The sequence below is a fragment of the Ceratotherium simum genome, chromosome 18 (assembly GCF_057802395.1).
Source record: "Ceratotherium simum simum isolate JZ-2026a chromosome 18, ASM5780239v1, whole genome shotgun sequence".
NCBI classification, from domain to species: domain Eukaryota; kingdom Metazoa; phylum Chordata; class Mammalia; order Perissodactyla; family Rhinocerotidae; genus Ceratotherium; species Ceratotherium simum.
In genome coordinates, this window is record NC_141917.1 from 54,370,785 (window position 1) to 54,396,380 (window position 25,596).

The window sequence follows — 25,596 nt, forward strand, 5'->3', positions numbered from 1 at the left end:
ATGTGAGATATTGGAAGACATCTTGGATAAATTGGTAAGGTGAAAAGAGAACAATAGGATCACTTTTATATAAAACAAAAAATGAAAATGCTCTTCCAGGAGTTTGGGGATAGGAGAGGCGAACCTAACGTCTTATTTTATGTCCTACCGTGCCTTTTGAATCTTAACTTGTACCAAGAGCTGTTTTACTTTGATAACAGAGAGGGAGAAAGGGTTGAGGTACAGAGTTGCTGTGCTCGTGCCTCAAGGACAGTGTCCCTTACATAGCTGACCACGATGAAAAAGTACAAATCACTCGAGCATTTATGTCCTGCGTTTTCTCCATTACCCGCTTACTGTCCAGCGAAGAAAGCTCAATTGTAATCTGCGGAATCAACAAGCTAACACGAGGCAGCACCCTACTCTGTTACTACTGCCAGCCTCCTGATAGCTGAATTTCATGCTGCAAGTCTGGGGTTCAAGTGTCTGCACTGCCCCCTAGGCGGCCGGGGGGTTCTCTGAACTTGGACCACTCGTTTCTCTGCCAAACGAGGGGTCTGGACCTTATGAGCTCAGATGAAAAGTCTGCTTAACCCTCCAATGTTTCTCTTTCCCAGCCTGCTGGGGACACCCATTTTCCAAGGCCACGGATGGCAAGGGAATGCCAAGATGGGTCAAAAAACTGCTGTCCTGGAGCTCCCCCCTCCCAGCGCCAATGACGAATGACAATTTATGTCGGGTGTTCCCTTCCGAGCTGCGGTTCCCGGGAGCCGGGGAGCGTCCCAAACGGCTGTAACCCAGCACTCGACAGGGCTGACAAAGTTGTTCGAACTTGTACTAGTGGTCTGCAATGATTTCAACTAGTAGAGCTGGGGTGAGAGAGGGTACAGCAGTAATCAAGGCAACCGGAAGAAGAGGCGGGAAGGGCGGGGCCGTGGGACGGAAGGGGCGGGCAGGATGCGACGGCTCTCCGGCCCCTTCCGGGCGTCAAATTAGTGGCGGGAAAAGCGGCGCGTTCGGCGGCCGTGTCTGCCGGGCCGGCTTGGCCGCTGTTCGCGTCGGCCAGTATGGAGGAGCAGTCCGAGGAACAAGCTGCCGCCGAGCCCGCGGACTCCGGAGGGGAAGGCGGGCCGCCGCAGGTCGCCGGCGCCCAGGCTGTTCGTCCCGAGGACCGCGTGACCCTGTTGCTCAGGTTGCTCCCTCTGGCCGCTAGGCCGGAGCCAACTGGGCGTGGTGGCCAAGAGCTCCGCCCTTTGCTGAGAATGTCCAGGGTTCAAATTCAGTCTCAGTCACTTAATGGCTGTGTGACTGCATCATTCGCTTAAGCATTTTACGCCCCTTTCTTCATCTTGGTGGAGAAAAATGACGCCCTCCTAGCAGAGTTGCCACGGGGGTTAAATGAGATACCCTGGGACTAGCGTTTAGCATAAAGCCCCTGAGCCCACGGAGCTGTAAATTCCCTCTCGCTTTCTTACTCCCTTGTGTCCTAGGGCGTGATTTTCAAGCGGTTTATGGGGTGCATCCAAGCCCCGAGTTACTGGGGAGAGGTTGCCCCGCCCCTTTCTTTTATAGCTGCGACCCTTTTTAATGCAGAAGCGTTGTTACATTTTCTACCAAGGCGGCGATATTTATACTTTTTCACTAAGCAGTTGCTAGGGGAAGATTTGACAAGAAGGAAGATCAATTTTCTAAACCAGTGGGCAAACTAAGGCCCTGGGCCGAATCCACCCTACTGCCTGTTTTTGTGTGGCCCCTCAAGCTAAGAATAGTTTTTATGTCTTTAAATAGTTGAGGAAAAAAATCACAAGAGGAATATTTAATAACAGGTGAAAATTATAGGAAATTCAAATTTCAGTGCCCTTAAGTAAAGTTTTATTGGAACACAACTTTCCTGCTGCAAGGGCTGAGTTGAGTAGTTACAACAGAGACCATATCACTCTCAAAGCCTAAAATATTTACTATCTGGTCCTTTACAGAAAAAAATTGCAGACTTCTGTTCTAAATCATAAGGGGAAATTTTTTCTTTTTTTTGATAAGCATTGTAACTGTATTTTAGCTTTACCATTGCTTTGAAAGGCCTTGGCTAATAATAAACCTCATAACCCCACTTTAAAAATTCCCTCCTACCTACAATATAAAATACTAAAATATTAAAGATAGACAATCTCCTTTTTCATCTGTTAAAAAGGAACTATTCTTTCAGTGTGTCTTATAAAATGCCAGCCTACTTAACCTCTGAGAAATTGCTCTTTTCATTTGGAGTTTCAAAACATAAGGAATTTATGCATGGAGCTTGAGAAATTTGTCTGATGTTTCTTAGCTACTTAAATAGGTCTCAAAGTCACAAAGCAAAGTTTCAGAATTATGAAACTACCATGTAAAATGTGAAACATGTTGTAAGTACAACTTAATAACTAATTACCATTTTACCCATAGCTTTTCTACTTATTTTATGTATGACTGTGAGGTAAATAGAATCATAGGACAACGAAGAAACTATATAAATTACTTATCTATCCAAGGATTAGTATCTTTGTTATTTTTCTGTATCTCCTAAGAATGTTACAGTCTGTTAGTAATTCATTACAGTGTTTGCCTTTCACTGTTTTCATCTGTTTCTTCTTTGTGTAGCAGCTCTCATTAAGCCCCATTTCATTGTGGCCCATTAAGAATAAATTTAAAAATCATATTTTTAACTCTTTCTCAAAATGCTGTTTTCCCACTGTATTCCACTTTGTGTCTCCTGTGAGGCCTTACAGTTCTTTATGTCCATTTTAAATAAAATGAGGCCAAACTGGAAGACTTTAATGCTGAGTTTATTTATATTCATTTTATCACATCAGCTTCTGAAAAAGATGAATTGGTTTATCATACAGTAATGAATAAAACCTCAATTAGTAAATATATGACTTTCTCTTCTTATCTGTTTACAGGCTGAGAGCACAGACAAAACAACAACTATTGGAATATAAATCAATGGTTGATGCAAGTAAGTATTTTAATTTTCAAATAAGGTTTTGTGAGTTTGATGATGAACTGTATTCCAGGGAAAAGAAAATCAACTTTACAAAAAATTATTTATTTCACATAAGAAGGCAAAAAGCAGGCTTGCCCTAACCCTTAGGAACTAGTTAGGGATTCAGGAAATATATATAAAACAACTAACAATGCAAGACAGTTAAGTTCTGTTGATCAGAGAATTGGGAAATCCCTGTGGGCTGAAGGAATCATAGAACCTGCTACTATCAACAACTTGAAGATTAAATTAGCAGATCAGATGATCATTAAGTAATCTGAGACCTATACTTTGAGAAACACTGGATGATAGGAATAAGAGGCAGCAGGGAGATCAGCTTAAATACATGAGTCACAATTTTCCATTTAAACACAAAAAATTTAAATTTATCTTTTTAAATTATTAAAAGTCTCAGGGACCAAGAGAGTAGTAAAATGATGGGTTCTTCCCTAAAGTCTTCCTAAAGTAATAACTGCCAATTGCCACCTGATGTATAAGCCCTTGGGTCACAAGGATAGATTTTGGTGAGTCTTTCTTTGTGGCTTAAGGAATAAAACCAAATAATACAAGAACTGTGGAAAAACCAAGGGACCACATAGATGTCATCGTCATTTCACCTGAGTCCATGTTTGAACTTAGGTAATTTTGGACTCTGCTCAAGCTCTTTTTTTTTTTGGTGAGGAACATTAGCCCTGAGCTAACATCTGTTGTCAGTCCTCCTCTTTTTGCTGAGGAAGATTGGCCCTGGGCTAACATCTGTGCCCATCTTTCTCTACTTTATGTGTGGAACGCCTGCCACAGCATGGCCTGATAAGCGGTGCATAGGTCTGAGCCCGGGATCTGAACCTGTGAACCCCAGGCCATGGAAGCAGAGCGCATGAACTTCACCTCTATGCCACAGGCCGGCTCCTCAAGCTCTTTTTTAAGGCCATAGATCTGAAACCAGTTCTGATATGCTTTCCATCCGATATTCAAGGGTTTCTAAGTTCATTTTATGCAAAAAAAAAAAAAAAAAGACTAAAACATGGGTCCCCTAGCCTCTTTCCTGCTTACTGTAACTAGTAAATTATGGAACTGGGATATGAACCAGCCTTCTTGCCTTCGAAGCCACAACCCTTCCATTCTATCAATAATGCTTACCTCACATGATCCATAGGTCACTGTCCTTCCCCTGCAGGAGCTAACGGTCTCCTTGTTTCCAAAGCCCGTTCTTCTTGTATTAAACCAATGATCTTTACCTCAGAGATGAGAGATAGGACATAGCTAATGCTTTTGCTGGCATGGGAGCCCACATAATATAAAAAGATAGTCTATCTTCTTAGAGGACAGGGTATAGGAGAAAAGCAATTCAAAGTGTGGACCACTGAGGAATTATCTCTATAGGTATTCCTGCATTCATTCAGCTCATTTTTAAGTGTTTGATATGTCCCTGCCACCATGTGAGGGCATGGAGAGATGGTCTTGAACAAGATAGACTTTGCCCTCTTGGAGCTTAAATTCTATGCAGCAAAACAGGTAAGCAAAGAAACATGCAAGATCATTATGAAGTGTGATAAGTGCGAGGAAGGAACTAATGGTTTGATGGGGGGGAGGTGCTGCTTTAGATAAATTAATCAGAGATGGCTTCTCCGAGATGACATTAAAGCTAAAATCCAAGTGATAAGAAAGAGTCGTCCTTCTCATATGGTCCTTGTTTTCCTTGTATAGATTATTGCATCTTTAAGGGATTGTAACATCTGAAAACTTGAGTAGATTTAATAGTCCACACTATAAAATTTCTACAACCAAAGGAGAGGACAGATTTAAAGCAGGCCATGAGAAGTTAGGTTGTAGCCTTTGAAAGAATATATTTATCTAAAATTGATTATTTTACCATTAAAAAATATATTACTGAGACTTTATTGCTTGAAGGATTTTTTTTTTTTTTTACAATAAGTACATCTATTTTAGGGATACAATTTGATGAGTTTTGACAAATGTTAACAGCTGTGTAACCACCACCACAATCAAGATACAGAATATTTCTGTTGTATCTCCCCTGTGCCACTTCACAGTCCCCACCCTTATTCCCAGCAACCACCAATTTGATGTTTGTTACTACAGATTTGTCTTCTAGAGTTGTGTTGTCCAGTACAGTAGCCACTAGCTTCATGTGGCCTTTTAAAGTTAATTAAAATTAAATAAATTTTAAAATTCGGTTCTTTAGTTGCACTAGTCACATATCAAATGCTCAATAGCAACATGTGTCTAGTGGTTGCCATATTGGACAGCACAGATATTAAACATTACCATTGTCACAGAAAGTTCTATTGGACAGCACTGTTCTAGAATTTGATGCAAATGGAATTATATGATATGTATTTTTTGTGTCTGACAACTGTCTTTTAATTAAGACTTAATTCACGTAATATAAAATTCATTTTAAAATGTACAATTAACTAGTTTTTAGTGTATTCACAATGTAGTGTAATCATTACCACTATCTAATTCCGAAACGTTTCCATTACCCTAAAAAGAAAGTTGGTACCTGTTAGTAGTCACTCCCAATGTCTGGCTACTTTTGCACGTCATGTATTCCTGTTATTCCTCCATGTTGGTTTTTTTCAGTAATTCATTCCTTTTTATCGTGGAGTATATTTCATGATGACTGTACCACAATTTGTTTATCCAGTCACCTGTTGATGGATATTTGAATTGTTTGCAGTTTTTGCCCATTATAAATAAAGCTGCTATAGACAATTGTCATTTGTATGTGCCTTTGTATGGACATTTATTTTCATTTCTCTTGGTTAAATATCTAAAAGTGAAATTCTGGGGTCATATGGTAACCCCAAAGTATATGTTTAACTTTTTAAGAAACTGCCAAACAGCTAAAATGGTGATACCATTATGGTACACTCCCTCCAGCAGTGTATGAGATTTCCAGTTACTCAATATCCTCCAAAACTTGGTAGTTGGTCTTTTTAAATTTTAGCCATTCCAATAAGTATGTAGTGGTAATCTTATGTGGTGTTTTTTTTTTTTTTTGTGAGGAAGATCAGCCCTGAGCTAACATTTATTGCTAATCTTCCTCCTTTTTTTATCCCCAAAGCCCCAGTAGATAGTTGTATGTCATAGCTGCACATCCTTCTAGTTGCTGTATGTGGGATGCAGCCTCAGCATGGCCGGAGAAGCGGTGCGTTGGTGCGTGCCTGGGATCCAAATCCGGGCCGCCAGTAGCGGACGGAGAGCGTGCACTTAACCACTAAGCCTCTTATGTGGTTTTAATTTACATTTCCTTGATAGCTAATGATATTGAGTATCTTTTCATGTGCTTATTGGCAATTTATATATCTACTTTTATGAAGTAGATATATAAATCTACCTTTATGAGGTGTCGGTTCAAATCTTTGCCCATTCTTAATTGGATTTAGTCTTACTAAGTTTGAGTTCTTTGTTTATAAATGAATACAGTCCTATTCTTAATTTTTTGAGAAATCTCCATACTGTCTTCCATAGTGGCTGCACCAGTTTGCACTCCCACCAGCAGTATATGAGAGTTCCCTGTTCTCCACATCCTCTCCAACACTGATTATTTCTTGTCTTGTTAATTATAGCCACTCTGATGGGTGTAGGTAATATCTCATTGTAGTTTTGATTTGCATTTCCCTAATAATTAGTGATATTGAACACCTTTTCATGTGCCTGTTGGCCATCTGTATATCTTCTTTAGAAAAATGTCTGTTCAGACCTTTTGCCCATTTTTTCATTGGGTTATTAGTTTTTTGTTGTTGAGATATATGAGTTCTTTATATATTTTGGATATTAATCTCTTATCACATATATGGGTTGCAAATATCTTCTCCCAATTGTTAGGTTGTCTTTTCATTTTCTTGTTGGTTTCCTTTGCACTGCAGAAGCTTTTTAGTTTGATGTACTCCCATTTGTTTATTTTTTCTATTGTTTTCCTCCCCTGGTCAGACATGGTATTTTGAAAGTATGCTGCTAAGACTGATGTTGAAGGTGTACTGCCTGTGTTTTCTTCTGGAAGTTTTATGGTTTCAGGTCTTACATTCAAGTCTTTAATCCATTTTGAGTTAATTTTTGTGTATGATGTAAGATAATGGTCTAATTTCATTCTTTTGCATGAGGCTGTCGAGTTTTCTCAACACTGTTTATTGAAGAGACTTTTCTTTCTCCATTGTATGTTCTTGGCTCCTTTGTTGAAGATTATCTGTCCACAGATGTATGATTTTATTTCTGGGCTTTCAATTCTTTTTTTTTTTTGGTGAGGAAGATTCGCCCTGAGCTAACATCTGTTGACAATCCTCTTTTTGCTGAGAAAGATTGGCCCTGGGCTAACATCCATGCCCATCTTCCTCTACTTTATATATGGGATGCCTGCCACAGCATGGCTTGATAAGTGGTGTCTAGGTCTGAAACCAGGATCCGAACATGTGAACCCCAAGCCACCAAAGTGGAGCACATAAATTTAACCACTACGCCACCAGTCCGGCCCCTGGGCTTTCAATTCTGTTCCATTGATCTGTGTGTCAGTCTGTGTGTTTCTGTGCCAATACCCTGCTGTTTTGATTACTATAGCTCTGTAATATATTTTGAAGTCAGGGATTGTGATGCCTCCAACTTTCTTCTTTTTTCTCAGGATTCTTGGGCTATTCAGGGTCTTTTGTTTTTCCATAGTAATTTTAGTATTCTTTGTTCTGTTTCCATGAAGAAGGTCATTGGGACTCTGATAGAGATTGCATTGAATCTGGAGATTGCTTTAGGTAATATGGACATTTTTACTATGTTTATTCTTCCAATCCATGAGCATGGAATATCTTTCCATTTCTTTATGTCATCTTCGATTTTTTTCAATAATGTCTTATAGTTTTCAGTGTATAGGTCTTTCGCTTCCTTGGATAAATTTATTCCTAGATATTTTATTATTTCTGTTGCAATTGTAAATGGGACTGTATTCTTTTTTTTTTTTTTTTTTGGGAGGAAGATCAGCCCTGAGCTAACATCCATTGCCAATCCTCCTCCTTTTTTTTCCCCAAAGCCCCAGCAGATAGTTGTATGTCATAGTTGCACATCTTTCTAGTTGCTGTATGTGGGACGTGGCCTCAGCATGGCCCGAGAAGCGGTGCATCAGTGCGCGCCTGGGATCCGAACCTGGGCCGCCAGTAGTGGAGCTCGGGCACTTAACCACTAAGCCATGGGGCCGGCCCTGGGATTGTATTCTTGAGTTCTCTTTCTGCTAGTTCATTATTAGTGTATGGAAATGCAACTGATTTTTGTAAGTTAATTTTGTACCCTGTAATGTTGCTGTAGTTGTTGATTATTTCTAATAGTTTTCTGGTGGATTCTTTAGGATTTTCTATATATATGATCACGTAGACCGCAAACAGCGAGAGGTTCACTTTTTCCTTTCCAATTGGGATACCTTTTATTTCTTTGTCTTGCCTAATTGCTCTGGCCAGAACCTCCAGTACTATGTTGAATTGGAGTGGCAAGATTGGGCACCCTTGTCTTGCTCATGTTCTCTGAGGGATGGCTTTCAGTTTTTCACCATTGAGTATGATGTTGGCTGTGGGTTTGTCATATATGGCCTTTATTATGTTGAGGTACTTTCCTTCTATACCCATTTTATTGACAACTTTTATCATAAATGGATATTGGATCTTGTCAAATGCTTTCTCTGCATCTACTGAGATGATCATGTGATTTTTACTCTTCATTTTGTTATTTATGGTGTATCACACTGATTGATTTGCGGGGTTGGATCATCCCTGCGTCCCTGGTATAAATCCCACTTGATCATGGTGTATGATCCTTTTAATGTATTGCTGTGTTCGGTTTGCCAGTATTTTGTTGAGGATTTTTGCATCTATGTTCATCAGCAGTATTGGCCTGTAAATTTCCTTCTTTGTATTGTCCTTGTCTGGTTTTAGTATCAGGGTAATGTTGGCTTCATGGAATGAGTTAGGAAGCATTCCATCTTCTTCAATTTTTCAGAATTGTTTGAGAAGGATGGGTATTAAATCTTCTTTGAATGTTTGGTAGAGTTCTCCAGAGAGGTTATCTGGTCCTGAACTTTTGTTTTTTGGGAGGTTTTTGATTACTCATTTAATGATACAATCTCATTACTTGTGATTGGTCTATTCAGATTCTCTATTTCTTCTTTTTTTTTTTTAAGATTTTATTTATTCAGTTTTTTCCCCCCAAAGCCCCAGTAGATAGTTGTATGTCATAGGTTCACATCCTTCTAGTTGCTGTACGTGGGACTCGGCCTCGCGTTGGACGGAGAAGTGGTGCCTCCGGGCGCTCCTGGGATCCGAACCCGGGCCGCCAGCATCAGATTGCACGCACTTAACCGCTAAGCCACGGAGCCGGCCCTCTATTTCTTCTTGATTCAGTTTTGGGAGGTTGTATGAGTCTAAAAATTTATTCATTTCTTGTAGGTTATCCAATTTGTTGTCATATCCTTTATCATAGTGTTCTCTTATAATCCTTTGTATTTCTATGGTATCTGTTGTAATTTCTTCTCTTTCATTTGTAATTTTATTTATTTGAGCCTTCTCTCTTTTTTTCTTAGTGAGTCTGGCTAAGGGTTTGTCAATTTTGTTTATCTTCTCAAAGAACCATCTCTCAGTGTCATTGATCCTTTCTACTGTTTTTTGGTCTCTATTTCATTTTTTTCTGCTATAATGTTTATTATTTCCCTCCTTCTGCTTACTTTGGGCTTTGTTTGTTCTTCTTTTTCTAGTTGTATTAGGTGTAGTTTAAGACTACTTATTTGAGATGTTTCTTGTTTGTCAAAGTGGGCGTGTATTGCTATGAATTTCCCTCTTAGCACGGCTTTTGCTGCATCCCTTAAGAGTTAGTATGATGTATTTTCATTTTCATTTGTCTCCAGATATTTTTTGATTTCTTCATTGATCTAATGGTTGTTCAGTAGCATGTTATTTAGTCTCCACATATTTGTGACTTTGCCAGCTTTTTTCTTGTAGTTGATTTCTAGTTTCATAGCATTGTGGTCAGAAAAGAATGCTTGATATGATTTCAATCTTCTTAAACTTATTGACGCTTGCCTTTTTTCCCAACATATGGTCTATGTTTGAGCATGTTCCATGTGCACTTGAGAAGAATGTGTATTCTGCTGTTTTTGGGTGGAATATATATATCTATTATATATATAATAGATAATATTACATATAATAATAATATTGTATGTTATATTACTAATTTATAATTTATATCATTAATTTATTTATAATATAATTTATTATATTATATATAATACGTATATTATAATATATATAATAGATATACATAGTTCTTTATATATCTATTAAGTCTATCCTGTGTAGTTTTTCATTTAGGTCCACTATTTCCTTGTTGACTTTCTGTCTGGATGATCTATCCATTGATGTAAGTGGGGTGTTGAGGTCCCCTACTATTATTGTGTTGCTTTTGATTTCTACCTTTAGGTCTGTTAATAGTTGCTTTATATACTTTGGTGCTCCTATGTTAAGTACATACATATTCCTAAGTTTCATATCCTTTTTGTGGAATGTTCTTTTTATCATATACTGCCCCTCTTTGTCTCTCATTGCCTTTTTTATCTTGAATTCTGCTTTGTCTGATATAAATATGGCAACACCTGCTTTCTTTTACTTGCCATTTACTTGGAGTATTGTCTTCCATACCTTCACTCTAAGCCTGTGTTTGTCTTTAGAGCTGAAACGTGTTTCCTGGATGCAGCATATTGTTGGTTCTTGTTTTTTAATCCATACAGCCAGTCTGTGTCTTTTGATTGGAGAATTCCATCCATTTACATTTAGAGTGATTATTGATATATGAGGGCTTAATACTGCCATTTTATCATTTGTTTTCCAGTTGTTCTAGATTTCCATTGTTTCTTTTCCTTTGTGTTTCTGACTGCCATTTCAGTTTGTTGGTTTTCTGTGATGGTTTTCTCAATTTTCTCTTTATTTATGATTTGTGCTCTGCTCTGATTTATTGTTTAGTAGTTATCTTGAGGTTTGTATAAAAGACCTCAGAGATGAGATAGTCCATTTTCTGATAGCCTCTTATCTCCATTAGCCTAAGTAGGTTCCATCCCTTTCTTCTTCCCCTTCTACGTTTTTGTTGTCACACATTATTCTGTTTTGTGTGGTGAGTTTGTGATTAAAATGAAGTGTTTATAGTTATTTTTGATGCTTTCCTTCACTTTATCTTTTATGTTATAATTGTTTGCTAAGCTGTTCTGATATAGAGCTGCAATTTTCTGATTTTTTCTGCTGAGGAAAATTTGCCCTGATCTAACATCCGTTGCCAATCTTCCTCTTTTTGCTTGAGGAAGATTCACCCTGAGGTAACATCTGTTGCCAATCTTCCTCTGTTTTGTATGTGACTTGCCACCACAGCATGGCGGCTGACAAGTGGTGTAGGTCCGTCCCTGGGAACTGAACCCGGGCCATCAAAGTGGAATGCATTGAACTTAACCATTCGGCCATGGGGCCAGCCTCCCCCCACTTATTTTTGCTGAGTAAGATTAGCCCTGAGCTAACATCTGCCAATCTTCCTGTTCTTGTATGTGAGTCACTGTCACAGCATGGTCACTGACAGACGAGTGGTGCAGGTCTGCGCCTGGGAACTGAACCTGGGCCACCGAAGCAGAGTGCACTGAACTTAACCACTAGGCCACCGGGGCTGGCCCCGGTTTTCTGATTTTGTCTATTTATCTTCTTGCTTAAGGCTTTTTAAACCTTTGCCTTTTTTTTTCAGGTATGAGGGCATCCTTGATCATTTCTTGTAATGGGGGGGGGTCTAGTGGCGATGAGCTCCCTTAGCTTTTGTTTATCTGGGAAAGCTTTATTTCTCCGTCGTATCTGAAGGATAGTTTCTCTGGATAGAGTATTCTTAGCTGAAAGTTTTTGTGTTTCAGTATTTTGAATATAGCATTCCAATCTCTTCTAGCCTGTAAGGTTTCCACTGAGAAGTCCACTGAAAGCCTGATAGGGGTTCCTGTGTAGATTATTCTTTTCTGCCTTGCTGCCCTTGATATTTTTTCTTTGTCATTGACTTTTGCCAGTTTTACTATTATATGCCTTGGAGAAGGTTTTTTTGCACTGATGTAAGTAGGAGTTCTATTGTCTTCATATACTTGTAAGTCCAGTTCCTTCCCCAGGCTTAGGAAGACCTCAGCTATTATTTCTTTGAACAAGCTCTCTGCTCCTTTTTCCCTTTCTTCTCCCTCTGGAATACCTGTAATCCTTATGTTGAATTTCCTAATTGAGTCAGATATTTCTCAGAGTTTCTTCATTTTTTTTGTCTTAGTTCTCTCTCCTCCTCCACCTGAAGCATTTCTATATTTCTGTCCTCTAAATTACTAATTCTGTCCTCCATAACTTCAGCTGTTTTGTAAGATTTCTAGATTGTTTTTTATCTCATTCATTGTGTTCTATCCAGAATTTCTGTTCATTTTTTTTTTAGGGTTTCAATCTCTCTGTTGAAGAATTCTTTCTGCTCATTAATTTTATTCCTGAGTTCATTGAACTGTCTTTCTGAGTTTTCTTGTAACTTGTTGAGTTTCTTTATGACAACTATTTTGAATTCTCTGTCATATAGATTGTAAGTTTCTGTAAGTTCAGGATTGGTTTCTGGAGGCTTGTCATTTTCCTTCTGCTCTGGATGTTAATGTAGTTCTTCATGGTGTTTAATGAAGTGATCCTTTGCCAGCACATAGTGGTAGTATCAGGTCACAGATTCCACCTGCCACCTCTGGGCGGGGCAGGAGCTGTGTTGTCTGAACCTGCCTTTTCTGCTGCAAGTTGTGCTGATAGGGCTTAACTGTGTTTGCCTGCTGTCCACAGCCACTTTGCAGGTCACAGATGCATGCGCAGGTACTCTGGTGAGGGACTGCTGCCTTGGCCAGAGACCGGCCAAGCCGGTGCGCTGGATGGGGGAGAAGGGCACTTTCTTTCTTGCATGCAGGCCTGTTCTGTGCTAACAGGTGGTTTGCTTGGGCTGCTGCGCTTGATGGGGGTGCCCACATGGTGGCTGAGCTGCGCCATTCGGTGTGGTGCGTTCCTGCAGGCTGGGCTGCACTCCAGAAGTGAAAGCGTTTATGCACAGGCCTGCCTGCTCCCCTGCCTCCTCTTATAGTCGTGTGCTGGTTGCTGTGTGAGGACCCGTGACCTAGATTGCTGCCACTGGGGATTGGGAGGGGTTCCACTCATCTCCTTCCACTGCTTCCCAGGGATCCAGTACCCCCACCTTCAGATGTATGGTTGCATGGATCTCTCAGACGTCCTATTGTGCTTTGTAGGGAATCCTCTGTTGGATAATCAATGTCCATTTGGTTGTAAATTAGGAGGAAGAGACTAAGGGAACACCTCCCTCTACCATGATGCTGACGTCATTCGGTTCTAGAAGTTTTATGGTTTTAGGTTTAACATTCAGTTTTGTGATCCTTTTTGAGTCAATTTTTGTGTATGGTGTAAGCTTAGGGTCAAGGTTCATTTTTTTCCAATATGGCAATCCAATTTTTCTAGTATTATTTGTTGAAAAGACTTTCTCCATTGTATATGTGTGGGTCTATTTCTGGGCTTTTTGCTCTGTTCCCTTGAGTTGTCTCTGCTTATAATAGTACCACACTGTCTAGATTACTGTAATTTTATAGTAAATCTTGATATCAGCTATTGTAAGTCCTCCAACTTTGTTCTCCTTTGTTCTCTCAAAATTGTTTTAACTATTCTAGGTCCTTTGCATTTCTATATGCATTTTAAAATCAGCTTGTCAATTTCTACAGAAAAAAAAGCCTGAGAGGGGCGGGCCCTGTGGCTTAGTGGTTAAGTGCATGTGCTCCGCTACTGGCGGCCCAGGTTCAGATCCCGGCCATGCACCGACACACCGCTTGTCCAGGCATGCTGAGGCGGCGTCCCACATACAGGAACTAGAAGGATGTGCAACTATGACATACAACTATCTACTGGGGCTTTGGGGAGAAAAAGGGAAAAATAAAAGGAGGAGGATTGGCAATAACTGTTAGCTCAGGGCCAGTCTTCCTCAGCAAAAAGAGGAGGGTTGGCATGGATGTTAGCTCAGGGCTGATCTTCCTCACCAAAAAAATTGAAAAAAAGCCTGATAGAATTTTGACTGGGATTTTATTGGGGTCTATAGATCAATATGAGTGAAATTGTATTAGCAATATTGATTCTCCCAATATACATACATGGTATATTTTCGATTTCAGTATTTGGTAGTGTTCAGTGTAGAGGTCATACACATATTTTGTTAAATTTATCTTTAAGTATTTCATGTTTTTGAATGCAATTGTACATGGTATTTTTAAATTTTAATTTCCAGTTTGTTGCTAAAATATATAAACATACAGTTAATTTTTTGATGTTGATCTTGTTCATTTTTAATCCCTCTTATTTTCTATCATTCTAAAACTGTTCTGTACAATATGGTAGCCACTAGCTCTACCTGAGTGTTGAACACTTGAAATGTGGTTAGTCATCTTGGAGAAGTGCTATAAACATAAAATATGCACAGAAGAAAATATTGTGAAGTATTTTATCTGTAATTTTAAATTGATTGCCTGTTGAAATGATAATATTTTGGATCTATTGGGTTAAATAAGCTATGTTGAAATTATTTTCACTTGTTTCTTTACTTTTGTAATGTGGAAACTAGAAATCAATTGGTTTGTGTTCATGGCTCCATTATATTTCTGTTGAACAGCGTTGTTCTACAATGTTACTAACTTCAAAAAATTATTTATTTGTAGATGAAGAAAAAACTCCAGAACAAATCATGCAAGAAAAGCAAATTGAAGCGTATGTCTTACTTTTAACTTTTATTTGTTGTTTTTACTAAGATTTAATAATATTATCTATCTTATAATATTATCTTCCTTTCCTTTATTTTTCCAAGCAATTTGTCATGCATGTATTGAGAAGCTGTTGACTTGGGATGTGGACTTAAATGTGCATACATGAGTGGTCATATTAGCACTTTTGGCATCCCCCCTTAACAAGATACTTAGCAGAGTATCTCAGGAGGCACCAGTTTACCAAATTTGTAAATACATTGGTGTGGTGAGCTGTAGAATACTTTTATTTAGATAGAAGCATTTTTACTTTTTTCAAAGGTTTACTTTATACATTTATTCCAATAGTTACTTTTCTGATATTACTGAAATTCTTTTGTTCATGCTTCTTTGATAGTAAAATTGAAGACGAGGAAAATGAAATTGAAGAGGTGAAAATTGCTTTGGAAATGAAAAAGCTTGCATTAGACAGGTAATTATTACATTTTAGGTATAAGCATTGTGAATTGAATGCAAAATGAGTATGGCATGAGGTGGAGGGAATATTTTAATTAATCTAAATGAATTAATCCAGTGAAATGATGATTAGATAATGGCCACACAAATCTTGAGCCCTGAGAGAAAAGTTACATCATTCATTAATATCTTCATTTGGAGAAGTTACCTAAGATAGGGTTAATAAGGAAATGTCAATCAAGACAATATAAGTGTGAGGTTAAATCCCATTCAATTTGAAAGGATTACATGGATTCATTTATTTCATTAACTACTAACTGAGTAAAAGAATTGTCATTGAATTTAAATATATTTTTAATTATAGCTTTTGCATCTGTATTTTAAAATTCATTCAACAAATATTTGAGCGCTTACTATGTCCTCAGCTTTATGCTAGGTGCTGGTATACAGTTGTTAATAAGACAAACATGGTCTTTTATAGATTTGTGATCTGAATTAATAATCTCAATTAATTGAAAGAATCTTAAAATTACTTCTTTGTATTTCTGGCCTTACCAGATGAATTTCTTCATACATTTAATTGAAAAGTAGTGAAAGCCCGTTTTTTAAATTGCTTCTTAGCAGTGAAGTTTTTTTCCTCATCTCATATGCTGGCTCATTTTATAGATCATATTGTTTAACTGAGGTGACTTCAGAGCTATTAAGGTATCTCCTTTCAGTGAATCTAATTTTTGTGTGTGTGACAGAAGGAAAGAAATGACTCTAATATTGCTGAGTTGATTGCCTTTTTATTATTACTTATTTATTAGCTATTTGAATTTAAAAGTAATTTATGGAGCTTGTTTGTATGTAGGCATGTTTTGAAGTTATAGTCAAGTATGGCCTTGTGTTCCCTAACTCCATTTCAGGCCCATGGTGATCTCTTTAGTGCCTTAATGCTCAATGCTTCCTCCAGGCCCTGCACCAAGGTGGATAGCTTGGAGAGCAAAGCTCCGGCTGGATTTCAGGTCAACTGGGCCCTGCAGACCGGCAATGCACAACCACATGCAACTGCCTCATCCATCTTGGTGTTACTTCATATTTCTGTGACTCATTTATCAAAGTCTTTCCCATACAATACTGTTTAAAAACCTACTTATGTTTTATGTTATATTTAAAGAGAAATCAATCTTGTATTTTTACATTTTCTTTTCAATGTACTATAAATGTTATTCATGTTTTATAATGCAAGCTTTTTTTCTGTCATAGGATGCAACTTTCGACTGCACTTAAAAAATACCTGGAGAAAAGTGACACCAAGACTAGGTAATTTTTTTTCTGGATTTGCTAAGGATGGGAATAAGAAGGGAAATCTGCATAATGACTTTAGTTTCATGAAATATTTTTTTAAAATTAATTTTCACTGCCTTCCACCTATATATCGGAAATAAGAAGTCATGGAATTTTTGTGGGCCCTCCTCAGCATTACAATAGCTTTTGTAGTCCCGTTGATATCTTGCTCAGATGCAACCCTAAGAAGCAATGGAAGTTTTATCCAGACAGTCTGAAAATTTTGAAGGAAGATTTTGAAAGTTAACTTTTGTTCAGTATTTACTGTAAAACAGGAACAATGCTGTCTCATTTAATGAGACAACAACAACCCAATGAGATAGGAAGTATGCTCCTCATTTTTCATTGGCAGAAATGAGCTTATATACATTTAACAGTTCACCAAGGAATATGAAATAAAGACTTTGGTAGTCAGGGTCCTCTATAACCTGGTCCTAAGTGTCTAACCTTAGGGGCCTTACCTGTGATCTTATCTCTCAAAGCTTTAACAATCTTGTGATAAAAAATCCCCTCCCTTTAGCACCAGAAAAGTGCCAAGATGGATCTGGGCTCTTCCCGTATCTTGGCATCTTAGTCCAGACTGATAGACATGCTCCCATATCACGTTTAACTCCAGGATTACATAACTCCTAAAACCTGAATTTGGGCTCTCTAACCATTGCTCCCCCATAGAAGCATTCTTAAGTTAAAGGGTTACAGGACAGATTCATCATATTGACACACAAAGATGACAGAAAGGTCAAGTAGGCTGAAGCATTGCCTTTAGGATGTTTTAAAGTTTACAACCAAGTACAGCTGTAACTAGGAGAAAATGAGTTCAGCTCTCCCAGGACTGTGCAAAGATTCCCTTTTTTCAGCCTCCCCAATAAACTTCTACAATGTTTCTCATTCCTGGCTGATTATCAGAATAATTAGTATTATCACAGTGATCATATTGCTGGTCCTGTCCAAAATCTACTGACTCAGAATTTCTGAAGACGGGGAGTGGGTGGGGGAATGGGGGAAGAGCTGGCAATCCACATTTAACAAGCCTCCCAAGGAACTTTGTGGCAGTTTGAAGTATGAGAGCCACTGTTCTTGTCCAGTCCTAGTGCACACCCTTTTGCTACTGCCATAGCAAACTACTTGACTTAGGTGGTGTAGGTAGTTACTTCACGTCCTTGAAGATTCAAGGTTTCCCTTGTTCTGCTCTGTGCACAACTCTTACAGTGCTTCACATCCACTGGTTGTAATGAAACCATACTATGGTTGTGGATTTATGTTTCTCTCCCACCAGATTTTTTCCTCATTGAAAACAGGTACTGTGTTTTAGTCTAGTTTGCATTCCTGCTGCCTGGCACAGTTCTTGGCATGTAGTAGGCACTCAGAAATATTTGTTGAACAAATAGGGATAAAAAACAGCTTATTCAGTGAAACTATTCTGTATGGTAGATACATGTCATTATACATTTGTCAAAACCCACGGATGTACAACACCAAGAGTGAACCCTAATGTAAACTGTGGACTTTGGGTGATAATGATGTGTCAGTGTAGGTTCATTGTTTGTAACAAATGGGCTACTCTGGTGAGGGATGTTGATAGTGGGGGCAGCTGTGTAGGAGCAGAGGGTATATGGGCTTAGCTTCCACTCAGTTTTGTTGTGAACCCAAAACTGCTCTAAAAAATAAAATTTGTTTTTAAAAAAAGCAACTTATTAGCAAGTTATTAGGGTTTTTTTCCCCTAAGTATGAGGTTTTTAGAAATGTTCCTACATGCTTAAATTTGATACTCTTTGTCATCTGTGACTAAAAATTTTTCTAGGGAAATGCATCTCTAATTTTAAACAGAAATTTAGTTTACATCAAACTTTTCCAGATTTATGTTGTTAAATGGTGACTTTCTATTGAAGCATACAGTGAATTTAATGAAAGTAAATATATACTAATTGATTTCTTCATTAATGAGATTTATTATTTTTAACTAAAGTTAACAAATCGTATTTTTTATTCCTTTTCAGTGTGCTCATGGATCACATGAAACACATATTAAAGCTAAATAAATTAATAATGAAATCACAGCAGGTAACTTTGCACATTAGGCTGCTTATGCATTCTCATTTCAGTAACACCTTCTGGCTGGTAACTGTATTGTATGTGATTAAATAGGATTACCCAAAGGGACTGGTATGGTTATAATTCCCTGTCTTTAAGGTTTCTCTGTCTTTTTCATAACTCCATTATTTCTGACTAATGTTGCTAATTATCTACTTATAATTTAAGCTACTGCCTTCTCTTTTTTCTTATGTGGAAATAAAGGTATTGAAAACTGGAGCTTTAGAAAATATGAACTAATAGATAAAATTCAGTGATTTAAGTATTACAGATTTGTTCTTAGGTAATATGCCTTAATCTTTTTATTTCTATTATAGGAATCTTGGGAATTGGAGGAAAAACTGCTTGATGTTAGGAAGAAGAGATTGCGTATGTAGAACAGTTTTTGTTTGTGTTTTTTTTGTAAACACATTTTCACCTACTATGGAGACTGATAAGGCCAGATCTCTCAGTCACTGAGAAATTTCTTGATGTTCAAATTTTCTTAAAAGTTTTGACATGCAGTTTAAAAAGTAGTATATAAAATGCATTTTGCTTGATTTATTTTTGTTGTTTTAGAACTTTAAATCACAAAATTAATACATTCTCAATGGGGAAAAAAATCAAATGATCCAGAAAAGTATAAGGTGAAAACAATGCCTCCTTCCTGTGTGACTACAGTTAGGCATATATCATTCTGGGCCTTTTTCCATGCCCATATAAACATATTTATATATGCATAATTTTTTTTTTTTTTTTTGTGGGGAAGATCAGCCCTGAGCTAACACCCATGCTAATCCTCCTCTTTTTGCTGAGGAAGACCGGCTCTGAGCTAACATCTATTGCCAATCCTCCTCCCTTTTTTTTTTTGTCCCAAAGCCCCAGTAGATAGTTGTATGTCATAGTTGCACATCCTGCTAGTTGCTGTATGTGGGACGCGGCCTCAGCATGGCCAGAGAAGCAGTGCGTCGGTGCACGCCCAGGATCTGAACCCGGGCTGCCAGTAGTGGAGCGTGTGCACTTAACCGCTAAGCCATGGGGCCAGCCGAATATATGCATAATTTTTAAAGATTTTATTTATTCATTTTTTTCCCCCCAAAGCCCCAGTAGATAGTTGTATGTCATAGGTTCACATCCTTCTAGTTGCTGTACGTGGGTCTCGGCCTCACGTTGGACGGAGAAGTGGTGCCTCGGGGCGCGCCCGGGATCCGAACCCGGGCCGCCAGCATCAGAGCACACGCACTTAACCGCTAAGCCACGGAGCCGGCCCATATGCATAATTTTTAAATGATCAATTCATACATATAGTTCTACAGCTTTTTAACTTAATGAATATGAAACGGCTTTTTGCATTGAAATTATTGAAATTTTCATTTCAAAATAATACACGTTCTCTAGAATATTTGGAAACAGAAAAGTATCATAGGAAAAGTTAAATTTTTTATTTTACCATTAAGAGATGATCAATCTTCAATGCTTGTTTCTTATAAAATAAAATTGGCATCATTTTATTCTGTATTGTAAACTGCTTTGTTCATTTAACAGCATAGGCATGATTTGTTATTTTAAATATTATACAGACTTGCCTGTTTGTAAGTAATCTCAGGGTCACAAGTAGTCTTGGTCATCTGACCTAATAACCCTTTGCATATTTAATTTTTTTCCATTGCATTCCAACCTACTTTTGATACATCACTGTCAAGGAACCAAGCTCCTGGGGCCGGCCCCGTGGTGTAGTGGTTAAGTGCTTGCGTTCCACTGCTGGCAGCCCGGGTTCCCATTCCAGGTGCACACCAGTGCACCGCTTGTCAGGCCATGCTGTGGTGGCGTCCCACATAAAGTGGGGGAAGATCGGCACAGATGTTATCCCAGGGCCAGTCTTCCTCAGCAAAAAGTGGATGTTAGCTCAGGGCTGATCTTCCTCACAAAAAAAAAAAAAAAAGGAACCAAGCTCCTGAGACACACCCATTTATGTTTTCAAATAGTTTATTCTTAGAACATTTTGGGAATTACAAAAAATGGTTGATGATGTTTATCCTTGGAGAAGGGAATCTTACTTTTCATTGAAAATTTATCTTGTTGATGGGGCCGGCCTAGTGGCACAGTGGTTAAGTTCTGCATGCTCCGCTTCAGCATCCTGGGATTTGCCGGTTTGGATCCCGGGCACGGAACTACACTACTCATCAAGCCATGCTGTGGCAGTGACCCACATGCAAGATAGAGGAAGATGGGCATAGATGTTAGCTCAGGGCCAATCTTCCTCAAGCAAAAAGAGGAAGATTGCCAACAGGTGTTAGCTCAGGGCCAATCTTCCTCACCAAAAAAAGAAAGAAAGAAAATTTTTCTTGTTGATATGTCATTTTTGTAAATAAAGGGTGAAAAAGTATTTCCTTACATATATCTCCTGCCTATTCTTTTGGCAACCCAGAGTAAGTCCTCTTTGACATGATGCCACTTCAGACATTTGTAGACAGCTATCATTGTCATACATACATACCTTGAACATTTCACGGAGGGCATTACTGGGTATAAAATTAAAATATTGGTCATTTTCAGATCAAAATGGAACTGAAACCTAAAATGCTACTTACAAAAAAATTTTCTCTTGACTGAAATAACCAGCAACTGATTCATAATTCTTCAAGATTCTTATTTGTAGAAGTTGTCATATAGTGTATATTGTTTTATTTTTACTCATAGAATTAAAACAAGCTTCAGAAAGTAAGCTTTTAGAAATACAGACTGAAAAGAACAAACAGAAAGATGATTTGGACAGTATGGAAAATTCAGACAAGATAAAGACCATACAACAAAACCTACAGATGGAAATACAGATTACTACAGTTATTCAACATGTGTTCCAGGTAACATTTATATAAATTAGGAAGGGAGGTAAAGAACTTTTTTAAATGATTGATTCTATTAGTTTCAGACTGACTTTCAGTTAGTCTTGGATCTTGACAAAATAATTAATTCAATATTGGTCTGTTTACATATAGTATTTGGAATTCATGTATATTTAATGTATAAGGCTTTGATTTTTCATTATGGTTAGACCTCAGGCATTTATAAATGGAATGATTTTAGCAGCTCTGTGGAGGCAGAACGTTATAATGGTTGAGAGCACTAGAATCCAAGTTGGGAGGCGGGAAAACATGGATGGGGTGATGGGAGTCTACATTGCTACTTAATAGTTGCTGACCTTGTGCAAATTATTTAACTTTTCTAAGCATCAGTTTCCTTGTTTAGAAGGAGTGGTTGTGAAAACTAAAGATAGTTCATGTTAATCTGGTTAGCATAGAGTCTGGCTCAAGTAAATTCTCAATAAATGTTGGTAGTTATTATCATGTCAATTTTTAAATTTTATGTGTTCCTTTATTCTGGAGGTTTTTCGTTACATTTTGAATTATAAAATGTGTCTGGAGCTGTTGAGATGAAGTACTTAAATTACCAGTTTTCAATTATGAAGATACACAGTTAAAACTGCCTATTATATGTAAAGCAAATGCCTGTTATGTATAAAGCATATCCTTATAGAATATAAGGTCTTATATCTCACCATAAGAAGTTCTTCCCCAGGTCTTATGCCTACTTTTTAGTAGCAGTGGGTGATTTGATTAGTAACCAAATCCCCTAGGATAACCTTAAGTGGAGGATTGCATCATAAGTACACAATCATTTAAATTTTCTTTGGCACATGTTCCTTCCCACTGCTTTGAGAGTTGTATTATTCTGCATTTATTAATTTTTATTCATATCCTCTAAATTAGTGTTAATTTTGATTTGATGAACTCATTGCTTTGTTAAACAGAACATAGCTTTGGCCAACTTAGGACCTATCTTTGTTCCTAAAGGAAGATCAGCCCTTAGGAGTTCAGTCATGTTTGCAGGCTTACTTCCACCTGCCTTTGTAAATTTGACTGGATTTATATATACTAGCTCTTTCATTCACTTACAGCAAGAATATGCCTTATATAGGCCAAAATTTTAATATTTTTATACATTACAATGTAATACTTATACTCTAAAATCTCTTTTAACAGTATTTCAATTAGTAACTCAATAATATTGAACCATAGTTTTTCAAAGAATAATGACCAGAATTTTCAGTAATTATGACTATAATTATTCCTCCATTATCTACCAAAAATATTCTTCACCTTTTTCAGGGTCTTGAAACTTTGCAAGGGCTGAGAACTAAGCTCTTCTTTTACCTCTTTTTAAAATAGGGCATCTTATATACTCTTAAATTGTTTTTCACCGTAGAAGTGCAAAATGAACTCTGAACCAGAGCTGCAGTCTTTTTCCTTTAATCTAGGATACCACTGCAAGTATCCTTAATTAGGTAAAAACTATCCACAAAAACTGATGAAGCATAAATAATTGTTGTAAATATTCCCTAGCATTATGGCAATCAAGGCTAAAGCCTTCCTGAAAGTAGAAATGACGATACAAGAATGTATTACTATTTTTTCTCATGATCACAGTAAATGTTCACACCTAGTTCAGTAAATATTGGATAAAATCAATGAAGGAGGATTTTTAAAAATCTTGTTAGGGCCGGCCCCGTGGCTTAGCGGTTAAGTGCTCGTGCTCTGCTGCTGGTGGCCCGGGTTCAGATCCCGGGCGTGCACCGACGCACCGCTTCTCTGGCCATGCTGAGGCCGCATCCCACATACAGCAACTAGAAGGATGTGCAACTATGACATACAACTATCTACTGGGGCTTTGGGGGAAATAAATAAATAAATAAATAAAATTATAAAAAAAAAATCTTGTTAAATTTTTAAAAGTACTAACTGTAATTTCAAAAAATTCTTTTTTTTAATTACAGAACCTCATTTTGGGGAGTAAAGTCAATTGGGCAGAGGATTCTGCCTTTAAGGAAACTGTTCTGCAGCTTGAGAAGAATCTCACCATGATCTAATAAGAATTCTATTTTGGCATTTTTTGTTTCTGTCTTTGATATGTCATTTAAATAGCAAATTTCAAGTGAAGTGTTTTTTCATTGTTTTTGGAACTATTCTAATACTGCTTTTTTTTTTTGTAGCTTGAGTTAACACTATAACATGGAATCTACTCTTTTAAATAGGACAATTAAAGTGACCGGCATACTCTACAAGAATCTGAAAATCTTAGCCTTGGAAGGGTTCCAAAGACATGTAGTCCAACTTTCCATTGAATGTGGACATTTTTTCTACAACATTCCTGGCAGTGCCCAACTTGCATTTGTAATACTTCTGTGCATTTATTTGTTTGTCAACCAAGATATTAGAAAAAGTAGAAAAGCATATCCACATCATTATTTTTCTTTCAACTGTTGGTTGTATTTTATTCAAATAAATCTCATTTTAGATTTATCTCACTATAGATTCTTTTTTTTATTGAGATATAATTGACATATAACATTGTATAAGTTTAAGACATACAACGTGTTGATTTGACCACTGTGGCATTAGCTAACATCTCCATTATGTTACATGATTATCAATTCTTTGTGATGAGAACATTTAAGATCTAGTCTTCTTAGCAACTTTGAAGTATACAGTACAATATTGTTAACTCTGATCACCATGCTGTGCGTTAGATCTCCAAAACTTACTCATCTTCTAACTGCAAGTTTGTACCCTTGACCAAGATCTCCCCAATTCCCCCACTCCCCATCCACATCTTTAAATAGAGACCCAGATAAAGCACGTCGGTCTTGAAAAAGGAAAAGAAAAACATATCTGAATAGTTTTACTTCATTTGTTTTGATAAATCATAATTTATGTGTAGTTTTATTCTTTTTTGCCATAGTGTATCCTTGGAAATTGTCTACATAAATTGTTGTAAAACAAGGTAAATTTTTCTGATAGGAAAACATTCTGGGAATTACCTTCCTGATCCAAATATACAGCATTAAATAAATCACAGATGCATACTTGATCAGTGAATCCCAACTCAATGGGTTATCAGCATCATCTGAAAAACTTTTTGCATTTTCCAGGGATTTTATTGTCCTGTGTGTGCCCTCTTAAAGCCTAACTCTGAGAGAAAAATTATATTAGTCTAGCTTTTCCTGAAATCAGGCTGAACAACAACAAATCTCAGTGGCTTATAACAATAACATTTATTTCTCTCTTGAATCCATGGTTTGGCTGATTATTGTAGGACCCAGGCTAAGGGAGCAGCCATTATCTGAAACACGTTCTCTTGGCTTACAAGGCCAAGTCAAACTACACAAGCACATTTAAAGTTTCTACTTGGAAGAGGTGTACATTATTTCCACCCAGGTTCCATTGACCAAGCCCAACATCACTGGGGCAGGAAAGTAGACTTCTCCCACAGCAGGGGAGTTCTGGGTTTCAGAGTAGGGGAAAGAAAATGGATTTTTGCTGAAAAGAATACAGTCTAGGGGCCAGCCAGGTGGCGCAAGTGGGTAAGTGCACGCACTCCACTGCAGCGGCCGGGGGTTCGCTGGTTCGGATCCCCAGCACGCACCGACGCACTGCTTGTCAAGCCATGTTGTGGTGGTGTCCCATATAAAGTAGAGGAAGATGGGCACAGATGTTAGCTCAGGGCCAATCTTCCTCAGCAAAAAGAAGAGGATTGGCATCAGATGTTAGCTCAGGGCTGATCTTCCTCTCACACACACACGCACAAAAAGAATATAGTCTACCACAGTCTGCTATCTTGGTCTTAAATATTAACTTCTCTTCTGCATGTAAAAGACACACTCCTCTCTCCAAGGAAGATAAGCTAACAATATCATCCAATCATAACAACTTCAAAGTTTGGAATCTCACCATAGGCTTCACATCAGGTCCAGATGTGGCTCTTCTTGATCTGGAGACCTATGAACTGAAAAGACAAGTTATATTGCTTCACACAGCCATCCAACAATAGTGGATGAGGTCTGTAGCAATTCTGAAATATTTCT

General features: G+C 37.8%; 1 protein-coding gene across 3 annotated transcripts; it reads left to right on the plus strand.

Moving 5' to 3' along the window:
* Window positions 1-972: 972 nt before the first annotated feature.
* Window positions 973-24,034, plus strand: CENPH (centromere protein H). 3 transcript variants are annotated; one of them, XM_087443372.1, is made up of 9 exons: window positions 973-1,171; window positions 2,913-2,968; window positions 14,778-14,826; window positions 15,217-15,291; window positions 16,524-16,580; window positions 18,602-18,665; window positions 19,013-19,064; window positions 21,375-21,538; window positions 23,725-24,034. In XM_087443372.1, exons 1-9 carry the CDS (start codon window positions 1,047-1,049, stop codon window positions 23,740-23,742), a joined length of 660 nt encoding a protein of 219 aa, XP_087299498.1. In that variant the 5' UTR covers window positions 973-1,046; the 3' UTR covers window positions 23,743-24,034. The 3 variants fall into 3 exon arrangements, with proteins under 3 accessions (XP_087299498.1, XP_087299499.1, XP_004422952.2); XM_087443373.1 differs by having other exon boundaries at window positions 23,767-24,034; XM_004422895.2 differs by having other exon boundaries at window positions 976-1,171; window positions 23,509-24,034.
* The last annotated feature ends 1,562 nt before the right edge of the window (window positions 24,035-25,596 follow it).

Coding starts and splice junctions, on each gene's coding strand:
- CENPH (XM_004422895.2), top strand. CDS start 1,047: ATGGAGGAGCAGTCCGAGGAACAAGCTGCCGCCGAGCCCGCGGACTCC. Junction 1,172..2,912: donor CGCGTGACCCTGTTGCTCAG/GTTGCTCCCTCT, acceptor ATCTGTTTACAG/GCTGAGAGCACAGACAAAAC. Junction 19,065..21,374: donor TGTTAGGAAGAAGAGATTGC/GTATGTAGAACA, acceptor TTTTACTCATAG/AATTAAAACAAGCTTCAGAA.